Source organism: Pipistrellus hanaki (assembly GCF_964339955.1).
Source record: "Pipistrellus hanaki genome assembly, chromosome: 2".
Classification (NCBI taxonomy): Eukaryota; Metazoa; Chordata; class Mammalia; order Chiroptera; family Vespertilionidae; genus Pipistrellus; species Pipistrellus hanaki.
In genome coordinates, this window is record NC_140504.1 from 173002796 (window position 1) to 173024003 (window position 21208).

Below are 21208 nucleotides of genomic sequence, written 5' to 3' on the forward strand. Positions count from 1 at the left end.
ACCAGGGGGCGCAGACACACTGTTTCTGAATCCAACTCCCCGCAAAAGCAAGCAGTGATTGCCAGAACTTGACCTCTCAGCTGGATCCTGGGGCCCCACCTTCGCTCCTGCCCTGCACCTGTGAACCCTGAATCCAGGTGCTTCAACAACCCCCAAACTTTTATTTCTCACCTGACTCCCAAAGTCATAGAGGTATGAGAGAGCCCCCCCCCCCCCCCCCCGGAAAATCAGTGACTCCACAGGGGTCATCGCGGTAGGGTAGGTTCCCCATCTTTCATGAGAGGGGAGGGTGAGGGAGGGCAGCTGTGGTTTGGGCTGACTTTTACATGGTGGTGGCATGGACTGGGAAGGTGGGTCTGAAGCTGTGGGCTTTGCTGCCAAGGTGTGACCCTAGCTTTGGAGCTCACCCAAGTCTCTAAGGAGTCAGGGCTCAGAATAAATCTTTAGGTACATGATTGATTTAGCCCATAAATTCATAGGGTCAGCATATGAGTTTGGCATGAGGCGTCAGAAACTAAATACCGAGGTTTATATCAAGTTGGGAGGACATTAGCAAGTCTTGAACTCAAGGGCTAATTCAAGACTTGATTCAAGTCCACAGCTGAAATTGATATAAATATTGGGGTATTGGCCAGCCTGAGGCGGGGTTGACATCTGATCAGAGAAGTAGAGGGTGAGTATGGGGACGAAGTGGATTTGCATGGAGTTCCTGCAAAGCCAGTCTCATTAATCTTGGGTTCCACGATGATGATTATGAGAGTTGGGTCAATTGTCCCAAGGATGGGTGGGGATTGAGATCAGTATTTGGGATAGGTCCTTTTCTGGTGACCCAATCTCAATCCAGGAATTGGGCATCCCAATTCAGACAGTGTGCTGGCCTTGACCTGGGGTTAGGATTGGAGTTCTATGTAAGGTTTGGGGTTCCGAAGAGAGCACTGGGTTCATAACAAGGTAGCTATTGGGCTTTAGGGCTCATAGAGCAATGGGGGACTCCATATGGGCACCAGGGTTGATGCTATTGTCACTATCAAGCTTCAAGCTTAGGTAGAGAGGACACGAAGATTTAGAGTCAGCATTGGCATTTGGGCTCACTATGGGGCTTCAGATTTAAATCTCTGCTTGAGCCAATCTCAGATTCAGGGGTTTGAACTCAATATTGAGTTTGGGGGTGGGTCAGGGCTCAATATTAGATTTGTATCCGAATGGGGAGGACGTGGGGTAGTATCAGGTTTACATTAGGACTGGGAGCCACTAATAGGATCTGGAGTTTGGGTCAGCACATGCCCATTACCGGGGTTCTGGTTCAGTACTGGGAGCTCCGGTCGCTCACACTCGGGGTTGGGTTGTGGCCTCGCCAGGCCTGCTTGGCTCGGCGGCTCTCTCTCTGAGCGAGAGTGCACGAGGGGAGGGGCGGCGCGGGCGCGCGCACGGCGGGGCAGGGGCGCGGGCGCGGCGCGCGGGGGCGCGCGGCTGGCGCTGGCGCGGGAGCGGCGGAGCGGCGGCGGCGGCGGCCGAGGCGGCGGCTCCAGCACCGGCTCCAGCTCGGGTGGCGGTGGCGGGAGCGGGACCCGGGGCGGCGGCAGAGGCGGCGGCGGCGGCGGAGGCACAAGAGGAGAGCGAGCAGCAGCCTCAGCGGCTGGTGGGGGACATGCGGACCGACGGCCCCTGGAGAGGCGGTGAGCGACCCCCCGGGTCCCCCTCCCGGAGTCCCCTCCGCATTTGTTCCTTCCCCGCAGCCCCCGCCCTCTTCCCGCGTCCACCCGGCGAGGCTGGTGGCGGTCCCGGGGGGCTCGGGACGCCGCCGAGGCCGGGCCGCGCCCCCACCTGCCGCGCCCGCAGCCTCGGCTCGGTCCCCCCCCCCCCTCACCCGGCGACTCCGCCCCGCGCTCCCCCCGCGGCCGGCAGACGCGCCCCCCGCCGCCGCGCCGGCTCCGCGCCGCCCTCCCCCGCCTCCCGGCCTCCCCGCCGCACCTGAGCCGCAGCCCGCGCCCCCCCAGCGCAAAGTTTCCCCTTTGCGTTCGCGCTCCCCCTCCTCCGCCCCGCCCCGCCCCGCCGGCCCCCTCCGCCCGCGCCGGCGCGCCCCGGGGGTGACCCTCCGCCTCCCCCGACCACCCCGGCCCGGGCGGGTCCAGGCCGCGCCCCCGCCGCGCCGGCGCCCCCTCCCCGCCGGCGGGGGAGCCGCAGCGACGCGGCCCGGCTCGCTCGCTCGCGGCCCTGGCGCACGTGCGGTCCCGGGGTGCGCCGGGCAGGCGCGAGTTTGGAACCCTCACCCCCCTCCCCCCTCCATCGCCAGTGCGGGCTGGGGAGGGGCCGGGGCCGGGGTCGGGCCGGGGCGGGCTGGATCCACCCCACCCACCCCGGGCCGTGCCCAGAGGCCCCGGAGCGACCTGCCCCGGGAGGACGTGTCCACTCGCACCCGCTCCGGAAAGTTCACTCCGCCGCCCGCGCCCCGTCCCGTCCCGCCCCGTCCCGTCCCCGGGTGCCCCGGTCCTCGTCGCGGTGCCCGCGTTTGTGTATCTGCGCTCCGTTCTTCCTTCCCTCCTGTGTCTCGGGCTCTGTCTCTGCCCTTCAGCATCTCTGTGTCTCTGTCTCCCTGTGTCACTGCCTCCCCAACGCACCTCCCCTTCCCCCCGCCGCAATCCCGGGGGCTGCCTCTGCTCTCCCTCCCCGGTCTCTCTGTTCTCTCTCCCCCCGGGTCTCTGCGTTCCTCCTCGGGGTTCACTGCTGCGGTCCCCCCCCCCCCCCCCCATCTCCGGGTCTCCCTTCCTGGGTCTCTCCCTGGGTCCTGTCTCCCTGGTCTCCTGGCGGCTCCGCATTCCTCCGCGAGGCCCCCTCCCCATTTCTGTGGAATGCTGCCCCTCAGGTTCTTCCATCCCAGGGTGGAGGAAGGGCCAGCCTTTCTCCCCGTTTCAGCACTCCCCCGACGCCCCAGCACGGGGCCCCTGGGTGGAACAGGTTGGGGGTGGGAGCCCTGCCCCTGTGCGAGCTGCGGAAGGGAAGGGAGGGAGGCTGCCGGGGTGAGGGGAGCCTCTGGATTCCCCGGGGACGGGGACGCGCAGCCTGGGAGGCTGGGCTGCTGAGTGTGTTGGTTGGTGATCAAGGCTCCACTTTGGCTCCTGAACAGACAAGGGCAGGGATCCAGAGTGACCCTGTGCGGGATCTGGCTGGGGAACCCCGGAAGTGCTCTGGGGTGAGAGGCCTGGAAAGGGAGCCCCGGGGAGCTTCCAGCGGGGTCTGGGAGAGAGAAGAATCCCATCCCCACCCCCAAAAGGGAAAGGGTCTGCGGAGGGATTCTTCCGGTGGCAGCAGGGATCTGATGTGATCCAGAGGAGGGTTCTGACAGGAAATCTCAGGAAATTCTATGCTTGGCGCCTTGTTAACTCTTGCTTGCTTCAAGAGAGCAAGAAAATCCCGGTTTTTCACTGATTATATGGACAAACCCAGGACTTAAAGGAGCAGCAGGTGTAACTCCCCAGGCACAGCTCCCCACATCCGCCGCCCCAGGCACAGGCCACACACTCACACCCCCTCGTTTCCACACTCAGCTCACCCCACACGCACATCCACTTGCCTCCCTGCCCTCACGCTGGCACACTGGGGCCTGCATGGCAGCCGGAGATGAGAAATCTGCTGTGCTTGCAGGCCCTGCACCAGCCCCTTCATGCGTGTGCTCTCACAGCACCACCGTGCACACCCAGGGAGGGGCGTGTGCACACGCAGGCCCTGTGCATTCTCATGCCCACTTTCTTGCACGTTTTTGCTTGCTCAGGGTCCTCGTTGGAAATGTCTAGTCTAGTCGTATTTTCTTTTCCGTGTGTTCTTCCTCTCCTCCTCTTTTCTTCCCTTTAGCAGGGAAGTTGTTTTGATATCATTCCTTCCTCCCTGTCTTTCTCCCCCTAGCACCTCCTGACCTCCTCTGTTCAGCTTTGTGCACCCACCCTGGGAGGTGGATGTGGTGTATGGACTTCTAAAAGAGGAGGCTGGATCTGAGTGGTGGTGAAGCAGGAATTGTGTGTGTGTGTTTTTTTTTTTGCGGGGGGGGCACAGTAAAGGGAGACTGGCTAAAACTTTTCTTGGAAATTGTATTGGAATGCCACAAAATGCTGGCCCTGGTGATCTGTGCTCCCCTCTCTCTCCCCTCTCTCCCTAACTCTGGGAGTCCATTATTGAAAGCCCTTGGTCAGGGGGAGGTGGCAGCTAGACCTTCTCCACAGAGGCTGTGACACATAATATAGCTCTCCCACATTTTGACTTGAGACCTCGAGGAGCTCATTTCCTCCCGAAGGCTCAGTTATACCCCCTGTAAATTGGGGCGTCTAATCAAAGGCAGTTGTGAGAATCCAAGGCAACTGGATGATAGCGCATCAGCAGCAGTGGCATTCGCTTCCGCTGTGATTGTGACACTGCTGTGTGCGTGGACCAAGCTTGCAGCCAGGGTCTTGCCCTTGAGAAGCTCATGGTCCCTGGGGAAACAGATTGCATCATGGGATTGTAGAGCAATTCCGTAGCCTCTTATTGATTGCCAACTGTGCGCCAAACTCTGGGCTAGGCACTTTCAGCCCGGCTGTTCTGCTTCCTGAGGGACTAACAGCTGTGCAGAAGAGGCAGCCCACCACCCCTTAGCAGCTCATCATGAGTTCACCTAAAGCAACTCAAATTCTGAGCTGAGGTTAGAAAGTTAGGGGTATTTAATAGGAAAAGGCAGAGGGGAGAGAGTCCAGAGGTCAAAGTGAGATAAGTCCCAGAGGATACCAAGAAGGGGCTATCTGAATTGGGTTTTGAGAGATGAATAGGAGTTTTCCAGTTGAAGAAAGGGCATTCCAGACGGGGGGAGGGAATGGACACACACAAAAAAACACAGTACAAGTAAAGACTCACTCAGAGACTTGTTACGTATGGGGTATCAGAGATATAGTGGATCACAGAGGGCCTTGAATGCCTGCTTCAGTAGCTGTGACTTTATTCCGAGAACACCCCAGGGAGACCCAAAGGATAAAAGCCTGGGAGTGGAAGATGCGCAGGGTGTTACACATGTGATCAGATTTGTTTCTGGGAGAGGGTTCTGTGGTTGTGGGAAATGGATGAAGGCAGGATGCTCAGTGAGGTGGAGGGTTCAGGTAAGTCAGGTGAGAGAGAATGGTGGCTTGGATAGGGCAGTGGCACTGAGCCATTTAGAAGGCACATTTAAGACAGGATGGTTTGTTGGATGTGGGGTGAGGAAGAGGAAGGGGCCCAGGTTCCCGGAAGTGAAAAGTGGGGCCTTCACAGAGCTAGGGACTTAGGAGGACGGGTAGATTTGGAAGGCAGACCATGAGCTCAGGGTGGGACACATTGCTTTGAGATGCAGCATTTGAGGTCTGGGCCGGTGTGTGTGTGTGTGTGTGTCTCCGGACCTCCAGCAGGGGGGTTGAGCGGGAGCACCTGGAGTGTGAGAGAGAAGCCTGGGCCGGTGACAGGATGGAGAGTTACGAGGGTAGAGCTGTGCTCATCAAGAGAAGACAACCTCAGCGGGTTAAGAGCGCAGACTCTGGTTTCTAATTGCTGGGGTTCAACTTTGTTTGTGGCAGTGTAACTTTGAGCAAACTTCACATCTCTGAGTCAGTTTTCTCACTTTGTCGACTGTGTGTGATAACATTCTGCGTCGATGGGGTTGTTGTGAGGATTGACGTTAATGTGCTGCAAGTGCTACAGGACAGGCCTGGCATCTAGGGAGCACCACTGTGACCAGCATGGCGGTGCACACCCACCTCCGTCGGAATGAGAGGTCTTACAGACCGCCTTGTGAAGGGCAGGGCACCTGCTCGGCCAAAGTAGCTGCAGCTCTGAGCTTCGGCTGGCAGGTTGGGGAGCTCGGCAAAGGGAGTGCCTGCTCTCGCGCCCAGTCGCGTTTGTGGGATTGTGTGTGTTGCTCGGGTATTTTTGATCTTCAGATGGGCCGGTATGAGGAGACTGGAGGAGGAAGCCCTGGGGAAGAGACCCTGTGTTTGGACATTTCCCAGATATAGGAGGGGATTCTCAGCATGTTCACTTGCCCATCTCCCTCACCCCGCCTGAACCCCGGGTATCTAGTGAGGTTCTTTCTTCCTGTGTCTGCCTCTGAGGCTCAGAGGCACCAGTATTTTGAGTCTCCCCAACCTCCAGATCTGGAAAGGATGGTTCTCGCTCCTCGGCAGGGCTGAGGCTGCTGCGTCCGGTTCCTGGGGCAGCCGAGGGGGCTTGCCTGAGGGTTGCTCTGGAGGGGCCATGCCAGGGTGCTGCCAACGCCTTCTTACCTGATCTTGGTCCTGGCCGCCCACCTCAGCCCTTCTGAGGCCTCTCCGGATGCCCATCAGAGATATCTAACCTGTTTCCGGCACCAGTCAGGTTCTTTCTGAGTAGCTTTCTAGTTGATCTTCTGGGTGTATCCAGTAGTTCTGATCATTCTGCGCTTATCTTAGGATGAGTCTAGAGTCATTCTGGGTGATTCTGATTGTCGGTCTAGGTGGGTTGGGGGGGCCAGGTTGATCCTGGACTGGTGTGGTTCCAGGTGCTGTTGAATCCTGCCCCGAGGCCAATCTGTGTGCTCCAGGGTCTTTCCAAAGGCCGGTTTTATCTGCTCTCTGCCCGCCTTTGGCCATTCAGAGCACATACCTCTGTCCAGGTGCGGCTCCTGCTCAGCGGAGGTCCCGTCTGTGGACACCAGCCCCGGTCTCCTGGTGTGGCCATGGAAGCGGCTGTGTTGCCTGCTGGCTGGGGAGGGAGGCGGGGATCGGATCCTGGGACTCTGCTCCTCTGCCCCGGGGTCCCTGCGCCACGGTAGAGCCAACAGCCTCACATCTGGCACCGGGGAGGCCCTGCTGGCATCCCCAGACAAATGGGCCTTTGAGTTTCGGACACGGGAGCTGGTTTGTCTGGCCAGACCCGCCTGACGGCCTGCGTGCTGGGAGCAGCGGCCAGAGGGGACTTTGTGGAGAAGTTCAGTGGTCTGGGGGAGGGGAGCCCTCCTGAGCGAGTCCCAGGACTGTTGTTGGTTCTTGGGGGCCGGGGGTGATGGAGGCAGGAGAGGGTGAGACCCACAGGGCCAGGCGGATGGTCCTGGGCTGGTGAGTCTCCCGTCCGCGAGGACGTCCCCCGCGTGGGCAGAGGCGGTCGGTCTCAAGTGAGGATGGTTCCCAGATCCAGGAGGCTGGCCTGGGCTGCTGAGGACCCCCTCCCTGAGCCCCATTCTGGGTGTCGGCGGCTTTGGGAGGAGCGAAGATGGCATTGCTATGTGGGGCGGGGATCCATGTGCATGTGGGGGCGGGAGGTTGAGGATAAGCCTGTTTCGAGGTGTAGCCTGTGTCTTAATGGGCACCCACAAGTCGCTGAGCTGCGGTGAGGAGGGGAGGAGAGGGAGTGGGCGTGCCTGGCCCCCGCCCCCACCCGGGATGGTGCCCACCCCGGTGGAGGCTCCGTAATGGCTCTAGAAGCAAGGGGCCGGGCTTTGTTGCTGTGCGGGTGCCAGCGGAGGAGGCATCCCAGGGCACGCCTTCATTTTAAAAAATTACAGAGAAGCGGAAAGTAAAAAAAAATAAATATTGTTTCTAACGCGTCTTTGAAGGCCGCACGTATGCTGGTGTGGTTCTTCGAAGCTGGCCCGTTTTCTGCGAACTCCTTCGTGCCTGCATCCCCTCATTCCGCAGATCTGGACGGACCACCTACTGTGTGCCAGCTCTCTGCTGGGTCCTGGGGATACAGAGCTGGCCCGGGCACACACCCAGCGTGTGGGTGTGACTCAGCGACCACTCAGCAGATGTATAAATAAATAAATCATCACATTTGTGGTCACTGCTCCGAGGCAAGGCCCAGCATGCAGTGTAGGATATCATGGGAGAAAGCACCATTGGCTCGGAGATCTGAGGGGCAGTTGGCGAGGAAAACATGGCCGGTGTGTTCCAGGCGGGGACAGAGGCGGAGGCTGGGAGACGGGCAGAAACGTGGCACCTCTGAGGACCGGAAGAGGAAGCTGCTGCAGTTGGCTGGTGGGAGGGAGGGGGGCACGGGCAGGTAGTGCTGAGCGGTGGGCCTCGCCAGCTGTCCGCCGGCTGGACGGTTATGCCGAGGAGTTGGGACACAGGGTTACTGCTGAGGCCAGGGACTTGGGCGGTGCTGTTCACAGCTCCTCCTGGGGGGCTGGGAGAAAGCCTGGCACACAGTAGGTGCTCAGGAGTATCGAATAGGCGTGAATGAGGGACCTGAAGGGTGTTTTCACTAAACGGGGACCTTCCCTCGGGAACCTGCTCCCCCCCCCCTCCCTGCACAAACAGTAAACGTTGAAGGTCTTTCTGTGCCAGTGGTTATTCTGTGAGGAAGTTCTTAATGTTCTCATTCTGTCCACTCTCTCCAGGAAGGAGCAGAGGCCTCGGTTCTCCAAGAGTGCTGGTTGTCCACGAGCAACTGGTGTGAGCAAGCAGAGACCCGGTGAGTGTGCCCGGAGTGTGCGGGGTGGGCATGCGGCCGAGCTGACGGAGGCCTGGACCGGGGAGGCGGGGATGGGGTGGAGAGGAGGGCTGTGGGTGCTCTGAGGGAGCTGGAGTGGACAGGACGGGGTGAAGGGCTGAGTGTGGGGCATGAGGGAGGGGCGGGGGGTGTCAGGGATGCTGTCCGGGTTTCTGACCGGAATGGATGGTGGAGCTGGGTGGGGACTGCTCTTCAGTTTGTCGGCTGCTGTAGGTGTGACGTAGGCTTCTGGGTGACACCCTGGGATCTCTGCTTTTCCGTTTGCCGTGTTTCTCTTCTACAACTGCCAGTTGTGGTCGGAGGAGTAGGGTACCCACAGGATCCGGAGCGCCTCATTCCTGGTCTCCTTGAGGTCCACTCCTCTTTTCTTTCCGCCGGAAGCACAAGTGGGTGGGTGGGCTGGAGAGGGAGGTTGGGAACCAGAACAGGATGGGCCTTGGGTGTTGGGCTGAACACTGGACTTTTTCCTGAGGGTGATATGGCGTCATTAAAGATTCTTGGGCAGAGAAGCAGCATCCGGGCCTTCCCCTACCTATTTTCCCATCCTTTTGTCTACTTAGGAAACATTGTGTCTGCTGTGGAAATACAACAGCGAGCAAGGGGTGATTGAGGGACACGATCAGATGTGCCTTTTTGTGAGCTTAAAGGGGCACTGGTTTGTGTACACAGTGGAGTGGGAGGGAGTGTCCAGAGGCCCACTTAAAAGGCCAGCAGTGCCCTGACCAGGCCTCTTGGCGCGTCACCCCATGCACCACAAGGCGATGGGTTCCATTCCCAGTTGGGGTGTGTACAGGGGCAATCCATCAGTGTTCCTCTCTCACATTGATGTTCCTCCCTCTCTCTAAAAATCAATAAGTGTATCCTTGAGTGAGGATTTTGAAAAAAGGTGGGTGGTGCCGAAACCAGTTTGGGCTCAGTGGATAGAGCCTCAGCCAGTGGACTGAAGGGTCCCAGGTTCGATTCCGGTCAAGGGCATGTACCTTGGTTGTGCACACTACCCAGTGGGGAGTGTGCAGGAGGCAGCCGATCGATGATTCTCTCCCATCGATGTTTCTAACTCTCTATCCTTCTCTCTTCCTCTCTGTAAAAAATCAATAAAATATTTTATAAAAAAAAAAAAAAAGGTGGGTGGTCTTACCGACCTGTGGTGGTTGGGATGGGTGCGGGGCAGATTCAGACGTCCTGGCCCGCTGGCTGTGGGCTGAGGAGGAGGGAGCATGGAAGGAGGACTGGTTGGCTTGGGTGACCGGGTCACGGCGGCACTCTCGCTGAGGGGGACCTGGAGGAGGAGCCGTCCTCGGAGAGCTCCTGGAAGGCAGAGCCCAGGACTCCCTGTTCATCCTCCTGCCTCCTGGCTCCGGGCCCAGCGGGCTCACCGAGCAGCTCCGCACGGACTGAATGAAGAGGGCGCGGAGGAGACGGTTCGGCCTGGGCGGGGGAGGGCGAAGAGCGCGCGGTGGGTACCCGCGGGGGCCAGGCCCTGTGCGGTGAGCGGGCACGGAGGCTGTTTGGAAGGTGCAGCGAGAAGGGACTTGTCACGGGTTGGAAGGGGGAGATGGGGCGGGCGGGTGTGGGGGCACCTTGTGTCCCTTTACCTGTCCGATCTGAGATGATGGATCTCTTACCTCCCGGGAGCCCAGTCTTCCCGGGAGAGGTGCCTGCCAGTGGAACTCCCTGTCTTCCGGGGAGGCTGCTTGCTGCTGGCAGGGGTGCAGGGGTGCGGTTCCCGTAAAGCTGTTTCTGGAGGCAGCACTGAGGTGGAGGGGGCGGGGAAGACGCCCTGAGACCCTAGGGCCCCTGGACAGCTAATACAGGCGGAGGCCTCCGTGGGTACGGGCCCAGCGTGCTCGTAGGGGACTGGGGTCTGGGGCCGGGTCCAGGGCAGGTCACACCAGGCTAGGCTATGTCCGTGGAAAGATCCTGCTGTCTACATCAGGGTTTTTCAGCCTCAGAACTGTTGACATGGACCAGATACCCCTCTGTGGCCTCTTGTAGGATGTCTGTGGGATAGCTAGCAGCCTCCTGGTTCCTTCCCACTCGATGCCAGTAGCACTTGTCCCCCCACCCTGGTCCTCAGTGTTGACAAATGTCCCCAGACGTTGTGTAATGTCCCATGGGGGATGGAACCACCCTGGGTTGGTATCTCCTCTTGCTGCCTTTCCTAATCTGTACCAACCTGGAGAACTGGGGACGGCCCGTCCAGGAAGCTAAGTTAGGGATGGGCCACTTGGGCTGAGTTCTGAAAGGTGAGTAGGTGGGGACAGGAGAAGGGCCTCCTTCTCAGTAGAGAGAGCAGAGGCCCTGGGGGCAGCCACCTGGGTGAGCGTTACCCCAAAGGAGGCTCCACTCCCCTGGGGAGGGAGGCTGAGGGCTGGTGGCTGAGGGACTGTGGCTGTAGGAAGGTGCCCTGGGTCTGCCCCCAGAGCTCTGCCTCTGCTGGACCTTGTGCCTTCCTCTTTCCCCTCAGAGATGCTGGGACAGTCTCTCTAATCCCCTCTCCACTCTCAGGGGAGACTGGGAACCCGAGGGGGCCCAGCTGTGGGAGGGCAGGCGGGCTGTGGCTCCATGACAGGCCAGCGGGCGGGAAGAGGGACAGGCCAGGCAACCTGCCGTCGGCCGCCTCCTTCCCCGGGGCTGGAGGCCCGGCCGAGCCTGTGATTGATTCCGGCCGTCATTCGGCGGTGGGTTGGGTGAGAGTTGGGAAACACGTTGGTTTTCCCTTCCCAAGTGTAAGGAGCCCGTTTCCGCCGCCACCGCTGCTGCAGAGCCGCGCGGTGAACTGTCCGGGACGTGACAAAGGGCTCGGAGCCGCCCGCTGATGAGAAGATGAGCGGCTTCCGGCTTCCAGCTCCCACCGCCCTCGGGCTCCTCTTGCTCAAACACCGGCCTCTCCCATGGCCGGCGCTCCGTGGGGCCCTGGGCACCCCTCCTTCTGCTGATGTCCATGGTGGGGCCCCAGCCTCCTGGGAACCAGGGTTCTCTGGCCTGGGGAAGAGACGGGAGGAACAGGTGGCATTTGGAGATTAATTAATATTTGTGAATAATAGCGTGTGCCCGAGGGAAACAAATCAATCTGTGTTTGCATATTCACAAGGAGGTCAGCAGGATCCCAGCTGTGCTCCAGCCAGGGGAAACCACCCCCACCTGCCCCGTTTCTGGCGGCAAGGGGTCTCCTGGGGGTGTGGCTGTAAGGCTGACAGGGGTGGCTCGGTTGGGCTGCACGGAGGTGACCTGACCTCTGTGTAACGTGCATTTCCATGACGATCGTATTGAGTCCCGTGGCTTGGTGTGGTGCCTGCTCTTCCTCCCTTCTCCCTCAGAGCAGTGACTCCCAGCGCCTTTGATTTCACAAACCAGTGCAGTTTCCAAAAGCACTTGGGGGCCAGGCATGGGGTTGGCAATTTTTTTATTTTGCCAAATAAGGACGTTACTTTAAAAAAAATAATAATAATAATAATAACTGCTATCTGCTACCACCATCATTTCGTTCCAGAAAGGACATTTTAAAACCAAGGACAACGTTTGAGAATAAAGGACAGTTCTTCCCGAGAAAGGGCAGTTGGCAGCTTCACACTGACGTAGCAAAGAAAAGGGATACGTTAAAAGCCAGCTGAATGTAGGAAGATGGCATTTAATTCTGTTCTGCAGCCTCATACAGCGTGGGGCTGGTTTTCCTGGCCACGTCCGTGCGCTAGCACCGACGGCCCCCGGCGCCGATCAGAGACGCGCCCGAGTGTGCGCGTGCTCGGGCCTCGTGGCGGCTCAGGTGTTAGAAGCCCAGGCTCACCCGGCCGCAGTGGCGGGAGTGGCTCTGCTCTTCACATGGTTTCAGTAGGTTCTCTGCAGCCCCTTCAAGGCTGGCCTCCGCCCCTCTCTGCTCCTCGCCCGCCTTTCCCCCACGGGTGACGGCTGACCCTGAGCACCCTGGAGTGGGGGCCGTCCGGGGGTTGGGGACTCTGGACGAGGGGGCCCCGGAGCTGGGGGTGGCCTGCACCACCTGACACGGGACAGGCTCTGTGCCCAGAATCTGGAAGGGGGGTGCGGGGGGGGGGGGGGCTTGCTCATGCCACGAGCTGGTGAGAGAGAAGCCCTGCTTCGGACAGCTACGCGGCTGCCTGAGCAGTTCCCTGAGAACGTGCCTGTGTGTGTGTGTCCGTACCTCTCCTCTCCCGGCAGCCATGTCCCTGAGCCCATGGGCCGCTGGAGGAGAGCTCTGGGGAGGGAAGGTCTTTTCAGTTTCTCCACTTTTGTCTGTTGTGCTTTCTGGATCTGAACAGGGTCATGCGTGCGCTAGACCCAGAAACAGGAAGGGTCCCGGAGCCCCCAAGCAGGAGCCACGTGTCTTTTGTCACATCCGGATGCAGCTGCCGGAAGCCCAGGTGCTCTGACACCACGGCCAGAACCTCATCCAGCGTCGTCCCTCGTGCTGTCTGCTCTGGAGTTACATCCCCGTGGGGGCTGTGTTATAGACACAGAACCCTTCCCGTCTATACCGGGCGACATCTCTGTGGTAGAGTGCTGCAGAGTGACACAACGGCAATGTCTGCCAGGCAGCTGCGCTCTCATGACGGGTGGGGCCTCTACGCCATGTTGGTGTCCGGACTGGACAGCTCTCCCTCTGGGATGTCCGCACCTGGGCGTTACGTTGCTGTGTGCACCAGGACAGCTACCGGGGACGAGCCTCTGTGATAATGATATTGGGGAGTTACCTCAGGGTGACTGTGCTGGCTAATTGCACCTTCGTAACACCCGTGTTATGTCGTTTCATCCCCTTTTCTGTCCAAACCAAGGAGCTAAGCTCCCAGGATGTGTGTTCGTCGGGGTGAAGTCCCTGTGCAGCCTGCACCGAGGGGGCTCACCCCGGCTGCTTTTCCTGAGGTTAAACCCTTGTGGATGTTGTGCTGTTGCCCCCATGATGTCTGTGGAAGCCCCTCTCCCTGTCTTTTGGTGCAGCACTCCCCGAAGCTGTGAGCCATGATCTCTTCACGGGGAGTGTTGCACCAAAAGACAGGGGACTCCAGGATGGTTGTGTCGGGACCATACCTGCCCGTCAGCCTGACGGGGCGTTTCGCCTCCTGATGGCTGCCGGGATGTGGACTTCTGCTGTTGGCTGCACCGCTGAACACAGTGCCAGGATGACCGAGCCCAGACAGGGCTCTGTGATATGTGACCTCCCGTCCCCCAAATGGCCATGCGGGGAGGGCATCATGGCGGGGGCTCCCTCTCCCGGTCTCAGCCACCGGAGCTGTGTGACCGTGGAGCAGAATCCCAGGTGTTGCATAGAAGGATGGGGCTGGATGCCCATGTACCCCTGTCAACTTCCTCACACTGCTCAGCCCCTGTCTCAGACTTCCGGCAAGATCCGGGACAAGGGACACCTCCCTCCCACTTCCCTTTGTGTTCAGCCCCTCCCACTTCGCAGTCCTGCTTGCTTTGCCCACCCACTGCGCTCTGATCTCGGGACCTTTGGCTTTCTCAGTTGAGGCTAGGGTTCGAGTTCTAGGGAGGAGTAGAGCCGCCTTCGAGCCCTGTCCTATCGTGTTCACCTCTGTGAAGGCCTCTTCTACTCTCTCCCTGTAGTCCTGTCCCCTCCTTGCAAATTTTTTTTTAATTTTTTTAAAATTTTTTTCCCTTATTTTTTTATTAAATTATTATCCGTGTACATATCTTACCATTGCCCTCCCCCTCCCAGACATGCCCTCCCTCCCCAGAGTTTTGTGTCCATTGGTTGTACTTATATGCATGTATACAAGTCCTTCGGTTGATCTCTTATCTCCCCCAGATCTCCCTACCCTCCCCGTTGTAATTTGACAGTCTGCTTGTTATTTTACTGTCTCTGTATCTATCTTTTGGTTCACCAGTTTATAATGTTCTTTGTTATCCATAAATGAGTGAGGTCATGTGGTGTTTCTCTTTCATTGACTGGCTTATTTCACTCATCATGATGTTCTCCAATGCCATCCAGGTTGCTGCAAATGATGAGAATTCCTTTCTTTTTTCATGGCAGCATAGTATTCCATTGTGTAGATGTACCATAGTTTTTGGATCCAATCATCTGCTGACGGGCACCTAGGCTGTTTCCAAATCCTAGCTATTGTAGAGCAAATTTCTTATGTGGGCCAGCTGTGACCACAACTCTCCCGCCAGAGTCAGTGCCTCCCACCGCAGGGCCCCGAGGTGTATTCACTATCACTCGCTCCCCCTCTATGTGCGGTGGCATTCTTAGAGCATCGGTGAGAGACGAAGGAGCCAGCCCCTGCCCAGAGGAAAGCAGAAACAAAGCGGGTGGTCCCTGGTGTGCACCCGAAGCCCTCTCTGGGGGGGCCTGGAAGGGGCCCTCAGAAGCTCCCCCTTGGGGCTGGGCCACGAGAGCAGTGCCATCTATACCGCGTGGTGTGTGTGCGCAAAGTCCTGGAGGCGTTCAGGGAGCCCCACGTGTGATCTTCCCCCTGCACAGGTTCCTGTCTGTGTGGGTGCGACTTTGGAGCCTGGGGCTCTGTGACGTTTGCCCGTGGCCCTGCTGGGACAAGAGCAGAGGGGGTACGGGTTGGATCCAGGGTTCAGCACCCCCATTCCGGGCCACGAGGGCCTCCCTATGGTTTCCTATCGGAATGGGGAGGTGCCGCGGGGATCGGCAGGTCGGGGGTGGCCAGGTGGGCAGCTGCAACTTGTCTAGAGCGTGTCCCGGCGAACCCGGACCGGCTGTGGCTTTGACTCCAGGCTCTGATTCCTGGATCCTATCAGCCATCACTATCAAGTGTGCGCTCAGGTCTGCACTCAGCATGTGGGGTCTGGCCTCCTGCCTGTTCCCTCCCCGCCGAGAGAGGAGGGGGAGCAGGGTGCCCGGGGGCTCTGGGGCCCCTAGCCCCTGTGGGTCTGCTAACTTCGCCCTGATCTCTGTCTCTGCCCTGTCGTGTGCAGTCTCTGTCTCTCTGACCTCGATTCCCTGTCCCTGCCCCTTAGGGAGGCCAGTTGGGAAGGCAGGCTCTGGGATGGAGCGTCCCTGCACACTGGTTTCATTAGTCCCTGCCCCCTGCTCAGGTTTAGGGAATGACCTGAAGGCCTCTTTTTATTATTATTATTATTTTATTTTATTCACTTTTTTTTTACCGAGAGGAAGAGAGAGGGATAGAGAGCTAGAAGCATCGATGAGAGAGAAACATCCACCAGCTGCCTCCTGCACACCCCCTACTGGGGATGTGCCCGCAGCCAATGTACATGCCCTTGACTGTAATCGAACCTGGGACCTTTCAGTCCGCAGACCGATGCTCTATCCAATGAGCCAAACCGGTTTCGGCCTGAAGGCCTCATACTCCTCTCTCTCTCTATAGTGTGACTATTGGGCTATTTGAAGGGGGTGGGGTCACTGGAGGGTCAGTGAGCAGCCTAGGTGGTCACAGGGGTCAGAAGGTGATCATTGAACAGTACAAGGGGGTATCTGTTGGCCTGGGCTCCGGATGGCCCGTGAGGATGAGCAGGTGTCTGGGTGGTAAGGCCAGGAGGTGGCATGGGTGGGCAATAGGGACATGGGTGGGTAAATAACAGCTGACGAGCTCGCCCTTCTCTCCGCCACAGGTCGATTGTCCTGGGCCGCGGCTGGCTGTGGCGCTGGAGCTCTGGATGGCCCCTGGACCAGCACCAGGGCAGAGAATGCTCCTCCTTGTGCCCGCACTCGTGATGCTTGGCTTGGTGGCCGGCGCCCACGGCGACAGTAAGTCTGACCCTTCCAGGGGTGCCATCTCCCAGCTCCAAAGATGGTGCCCCTCCTTGCTGGGCTCTGGGATGGGGACAGGACCAGCTACCAGGAAAGAGACAGGATGGCCGGATACCCCTCCAGGCCTCCCGTCCTAGAAAGAACCCCCCACACGGAGAACCCCCATCCATGCTTGCTGGGCGCATCCTGTGGAATGCCGCGTGTCCCCTAAGGCCCTGCAGGACTGGGCGCGTCGGAGTGTTATCCTGTTTTATGGGCTGGCAGCAAGACATGTCCGAGACTCATGTGGTCACTGGGTGACATGCTCAGGCGTGTATGGTGTCCGCCGCTGCAGATCTGTGCAGAAGGCCCAGCGGGAGCCATGTCGGGGGTTGGCGTGGGAATGGGGGGGTGGTGATGCACGAGGAATGTGAATGAACATGGAATGCCACTTGTATCCACAGACACAGAGGGGGCGCAGGAGGCAGAGCCATTGTAGCTCTTCCCTGGGCTGGACCCCGGGAGATGGAGGTGTGGAGACGCTGAGCCCTCCTTCCCCTCAATCTTCCAGACAAAGGGGCATCCCCTTCTCCCCTGCCCTCTGCACTTGCCCAGGAGGAAGTGGGGCTCCAGCACTCCTGTGTGTGTGTGTTGGGGGAGGTGGGATTGTCCCCTGCCCAGCCCGATCCAACTCCGAACTTTAGTCCCTTTCCTGCCGCCCTTCCCCCTGCCTGGCACTATGAGACTGGCCGCCCCGTCACCATGGTTACCATTGCTTGGTTACTGGTGGGAGGCGGGGCACGGGGCGGTTTTAGCCAATCTGCACGCTGAGGGGGAGGGGCGAGGTCGGAGCCAAGGTCCCTGGGGGAAGGGGCTGTTCCCAGCCTGCTCTGAGCCCAGAGGTGGCTCCCGGCCAACCCAGGGGTCAGCAGGCCATAGGGTTTTCCGCATCCCCCGCCCCCTTCAAGTCGCCAGGCAAAGATCCCTGTCCTTGCTCCACACCAGCCCTTTCTCCTAATGGCTCATTAGTTATTCAGGACCAGATCTGGGGAGGGGTTGGACGGGAGCTCCTGCCCTTTGTCCTCCCTGGTGGGGCTAGAAGGGCAAGAGGGAGGGGAGGGGTAGTGGGAGCACTGAGGTGCAGGCAATGGGAGGGCTGGACCCGCCGGAGCAGGGTGGGGATGGGGTGGCTGGAGACTGCTTGAGCCTTAGGGACAGGTCGGGGTAAAAGTCATCTGGTGTCTCCCACATTGGCAGGGAGCGAGGGCTTGTCAGGACTTAGGTGTGGTCAGTAGCCCTTGGACATTGTGGCCCTTGGACATCGTGGCCCTTGGACATTGCTCTCCCTCCCCCACCCTGGACGCTCTCAGGGCCTGCAGACAGGGAGCGGGAAGGCAGAGGGAGGACTGCCCAGCTGGGCTTTCGGAGTCAACACATCCTGGGAGAATGACTGCCTTTCCCCCTGCTTCAGGCCCAGCGTGCCCCAACCTGTACCCCTCGCGCTCATCCCCCCAAACCTGCTCGTCTTCCTGTGTTTTCTCTCCCGGCGCAAGGCATTACCACCCACCCCGCCACCCAAGTCAGAAACCTGGGCCTCCTCCAGCGCCTCCCTCTCACTCCCCACCTCTAATCCATCACCGAGGCCTGTTGTCTCTACCGTCTAAATATCTTTGGAATGCATCCACTGCTCTCCGCGCTCCCTTCGCCCAAGCCACCCTCGGCTCTGGTCTGGGCTTTTGTGCGCAGCAGCCTCCTCGTGGCTTCCTTGTCTCCCGTCTCCCTTCTCCTCATCCATTCTTCGTCCCAAAGTAAAAGTCACGCTGCGAGATGAAAGCCTGATCATGTCACCCCCACCCGCAGTTTAAAACCCCTCACTGCCCTAGCTGGTTTGGCTCCGTGGATAGAGCGTCGGCCTGCAGTCTGAAGGGTCCCAGGTTCGATTCCGGTCAAGGGCATGTGCCTTGGTGCGGGCACATCCCCAGTGGGGGGTGTGCAGGAGGCAGGAGGCAGCTGATCAACGTTTCTCTCTCATCAGTGTTTCTGACTCTCTCGCCCTCTCTCTTCCTCTCTGTGAAAAATCAATAAGATATATTTAAAAGCCAAAATCGGTTTGGCTCAGTGGATAGAGCATCGGCCTACAGACTGAAGGGTCCCAGGTTCAGTTCCAGTTAAGGGCACATGCCGGGGTTGTGGGCTCGAGCCAATCAGTGATTCTCTTCATTGATGTTTCCATCTCTCTCTCTCCCTTCCTCTCTGAAATTAATAAAAATGTTTTAAAATAGTAATAAAAGCCCTCAGTTGCCTCTCTGTTGCCTTCAGGATCAAGCCTAAGGGTCTCAGCTCTCCGTTAGGCCCTGCGCTGTCAAGCATCCGCCAACCGTATCCTGCACTCACTCTGGACCCTCCCCTCCCACATCCTCTCCCCCGTGCGGACCTCTCCCAGTTGCTCAGTTCCCCCCAGGCCTCTGTGCCTCTTGTTTCCTCTGCTTGGAACACTCCTCCCCATCCCCTTCCCCGGCCAGTTCCTGCTCAGCTGGAGCCATCACTTCCTCCGTGTGCTAGTCCTCCGTACTCCCCTCGGACTGCATGATTGTGACCGTCCGCTTTAGGTCCGCCTGTCCTACTGGACTGTGAGCTCCGAGGGATCAGGCCATGTCCAGCTCGGATCCTGGTGAATGAAGGAAGGGATGGGCCCCGAGTAGAAATCGGTGCAGAGCAGAACGGTTTTTAGAGCAGAGTCTAAACACCTTCACGCTGGTCCCTTAAGAACCAGAGGTCAGGGTCTTGAATGTAGGAACCAGCCAGAGACCCTGAAGTAGGTGAATTGGGCTCTGCTCCCAGGCAGAGAGCCATGGGCCGGGGGCCTGGGCCGGGCCTGTCTTCCAGGCCTGCCTTGCACCGCGTGCACTTCTGGGTCTGGCCCCCCCCCGTGGCCAGGCTGGAGCTGGGCTTGGGAGACTTCTCGCCAGGGGCGAGCCTCCCACGTGGACAGGGCTGCCGCCAAAGGTAGGGCGGGCACCCCGGAGAACCGACGACCGGAGCAGTGAAGCGTGGCGCGGACAAATGTGTTTCCATGGGCCTCCTAACGAGACAAATGAATGGGGGCCCTGGCCGCGGAGGGGAGCGGAGGGGAGGGAGGTGGAGAGGCAGCTGCCAGGGTTAGCCGCCCAGGGGCCCCAGCATCGATGCCTAGTCAGATCCGAGGGAGACCTGGGCACCTGGGGCTTGGGCAATCCCCCCAGCCTGGGGCTTCACGGCTTCTCCAGCGGAGGCTGTGGGGCCAGAGGCGGCCCAGAGGAGGAGGAGGAGGTTTCTGCTGATCTGCGGTGCGGGGCAGGTGCCGGGGGGAAGAACCCACACAGGCCTGCCTTCGGAGCCTGAAGTGTGAGTTACTACCGCAGGTGCTGCGGGAGCTGGGAGCTGGCTGGGCACAGAGGCGGTGACCTAAGGGTCTTGGGAGGAGGGCTGGGAGACTTCCTGGAAGAGGGGGAGCCCCCATTTGCTAATTGGGGGAGGGGGGTGTATCACATAACGAGATGAGATTGGGGGAAGAAGCACTGGTGGGCCTAGGCTTCTCCATGGAGCTCATGGGAGAGCCTCAGTGAGAGCCATGCCCTGTTTGTCCCCAGGGACAGTCAGGGATGCAGGGGCCCTGGCTATGGCTCCGTTACTTGGAATCTTAGGAGCCGAGAGTAGGATGCCCGATGGCTGGAGGGGCAGGTGGTGGGTGGCCACAAGGGTCTGAGTAGCGGAGGATGTGTCTGTCACATCATCCCCTGCCCCCACCCCACCCCACCCCATTGCCTGTGGAGCTGGAACACGCTGGGTGCTGCCCGCAGCTCTGCAGAGCCCTCCCACCTGTCCTCGCGGGCAGCGGGGACCTGGACTCCCGTCTAGACTCTGCCCTCTGTGGGACTTCCAGCAGGTTGTTTTCTCTCTCGGGGCCTGCTTTCCTATTGCGCAACGAGGGCAATCACTGAACAGGCTAACCGAGGTCACCTGTTCCCGGCACCTGGCACCTCGTGTGTACTTCCCCCACCGGAGACCAGGACCCAGGGCTCCCTGGGTGTCCCCCAAGAACCCAGGGTTGTCTTTGAGCCTGCTTCCTGGGTGGGGGGCAGGGGCGGTCACCGGAGCCGGGACTAATGAGTCCCCAGCTCATTAGGCGGCTCAGGGCCTGGGAAACCACCTCCCCGGAGCACCCTCCCCTGCCTGGCAGTCCCTCGCTGCCGCGCGTCTGCCCTCTGCTTCCGCGTGCTGTTTGCGCCGTGTGTCCGGGCCCTCCGCAGGGAAGGCACAGAATAGCAGCGAGTCTCGGCGGAGGAGCCCTGGAGGTGGCCCCGTGTGGCTGTCCCCCAGTCCGGCTGCCCGCCCGCTCCCAGGCCAGCCCGCCGTTGCCTCTCGCCCACCTTGCATGGTCTCCGCAGCCCCAGGGCTTCTGGGTGCTGAGCAGGCTCCCACAGGCTTGGGGGTGGGACGCCCGAGCGGGGCAGGGCGCACACAAAGGCAAGGAGGTGCCCACGGGCCTGGCCTGTCGGAGCAGGCCTGGGTGGGGGGGCTGAGCCGTGCTCCAGCGCAGTACGTGGCCCGTGGCAGGTGCTGGTTTTTTTTTGAAGGAGTCAAGATAGGGGAGCCTGGAGAGGTTAGCAGGAGTGAGAGTGGGGAAGGGAGTGGGGAGAGAGGCAGACACAGGGCTTGGAGCTGGGGGGAGAGAGAGACTTTCGAGTTTCTGCTACCTGCTTACAGGTCTGCCTGGTGAACAAAAGGGGCGCGGGCTCGGCGGGGCTTTGGGCCGGGGATGAGCTGGAGTTTGTTTTGGCTCCTGTGCAGTGCGAGGCGCCCTTGGGTGGGGGGTGGGGGACACACTCGGGGGGGGGGGGGGCTGAGGAAAGCCAGAGCCGGGCCAGACGGAGGCGAGGGCCCGGCCCCCCCTGGGCTGCCCGAGGCTTGGGCTGCACTGCCAGTCTTGCCAAACGCTGGTGGGTGGGTGGCCAGGCGGGGCACTGGCCCCGCTCCAGGCCCCACGGGGTGTTCTGC

General features: G+C 59.9%; 1 protein-coding gene across 14 annotated transcripts in view; it reads left to right on the forward strand.

The window, feature by feature from the left end:
* The first annotated feature begins 1485 nt into the window (after positions 1 to 1485).
* The window catches only part of PTPRF (protein tyrosine phosphatase receptor type F), an 87573-nt gene continuing 67850 nt past the window's right edge, over positions 1486 to 21208 (forward strand). For all 14 annotated transcript variants that reach the window (XM_084874458.1, XM_084874468.1, XM_084874459.1 and 11 more), the window contains exons 1-3: positions 1486 to 1676; positions 8366 to 8439; positions 16054 to 16189. In XM_084874458.1, coding sequence (XP_084730584.1) covers positions 16099 to 16189 — 91 coding nt within the window. In that variant the 5' untranslated portion in view covers positions 1486 to 1676; positions 8366 to 8439; positions 16054 to 16098. The remainder of the gene's footprint in view (positions 1677 to 8365; positions 8440 to 16053; positions 16190 to 21208) is intronic.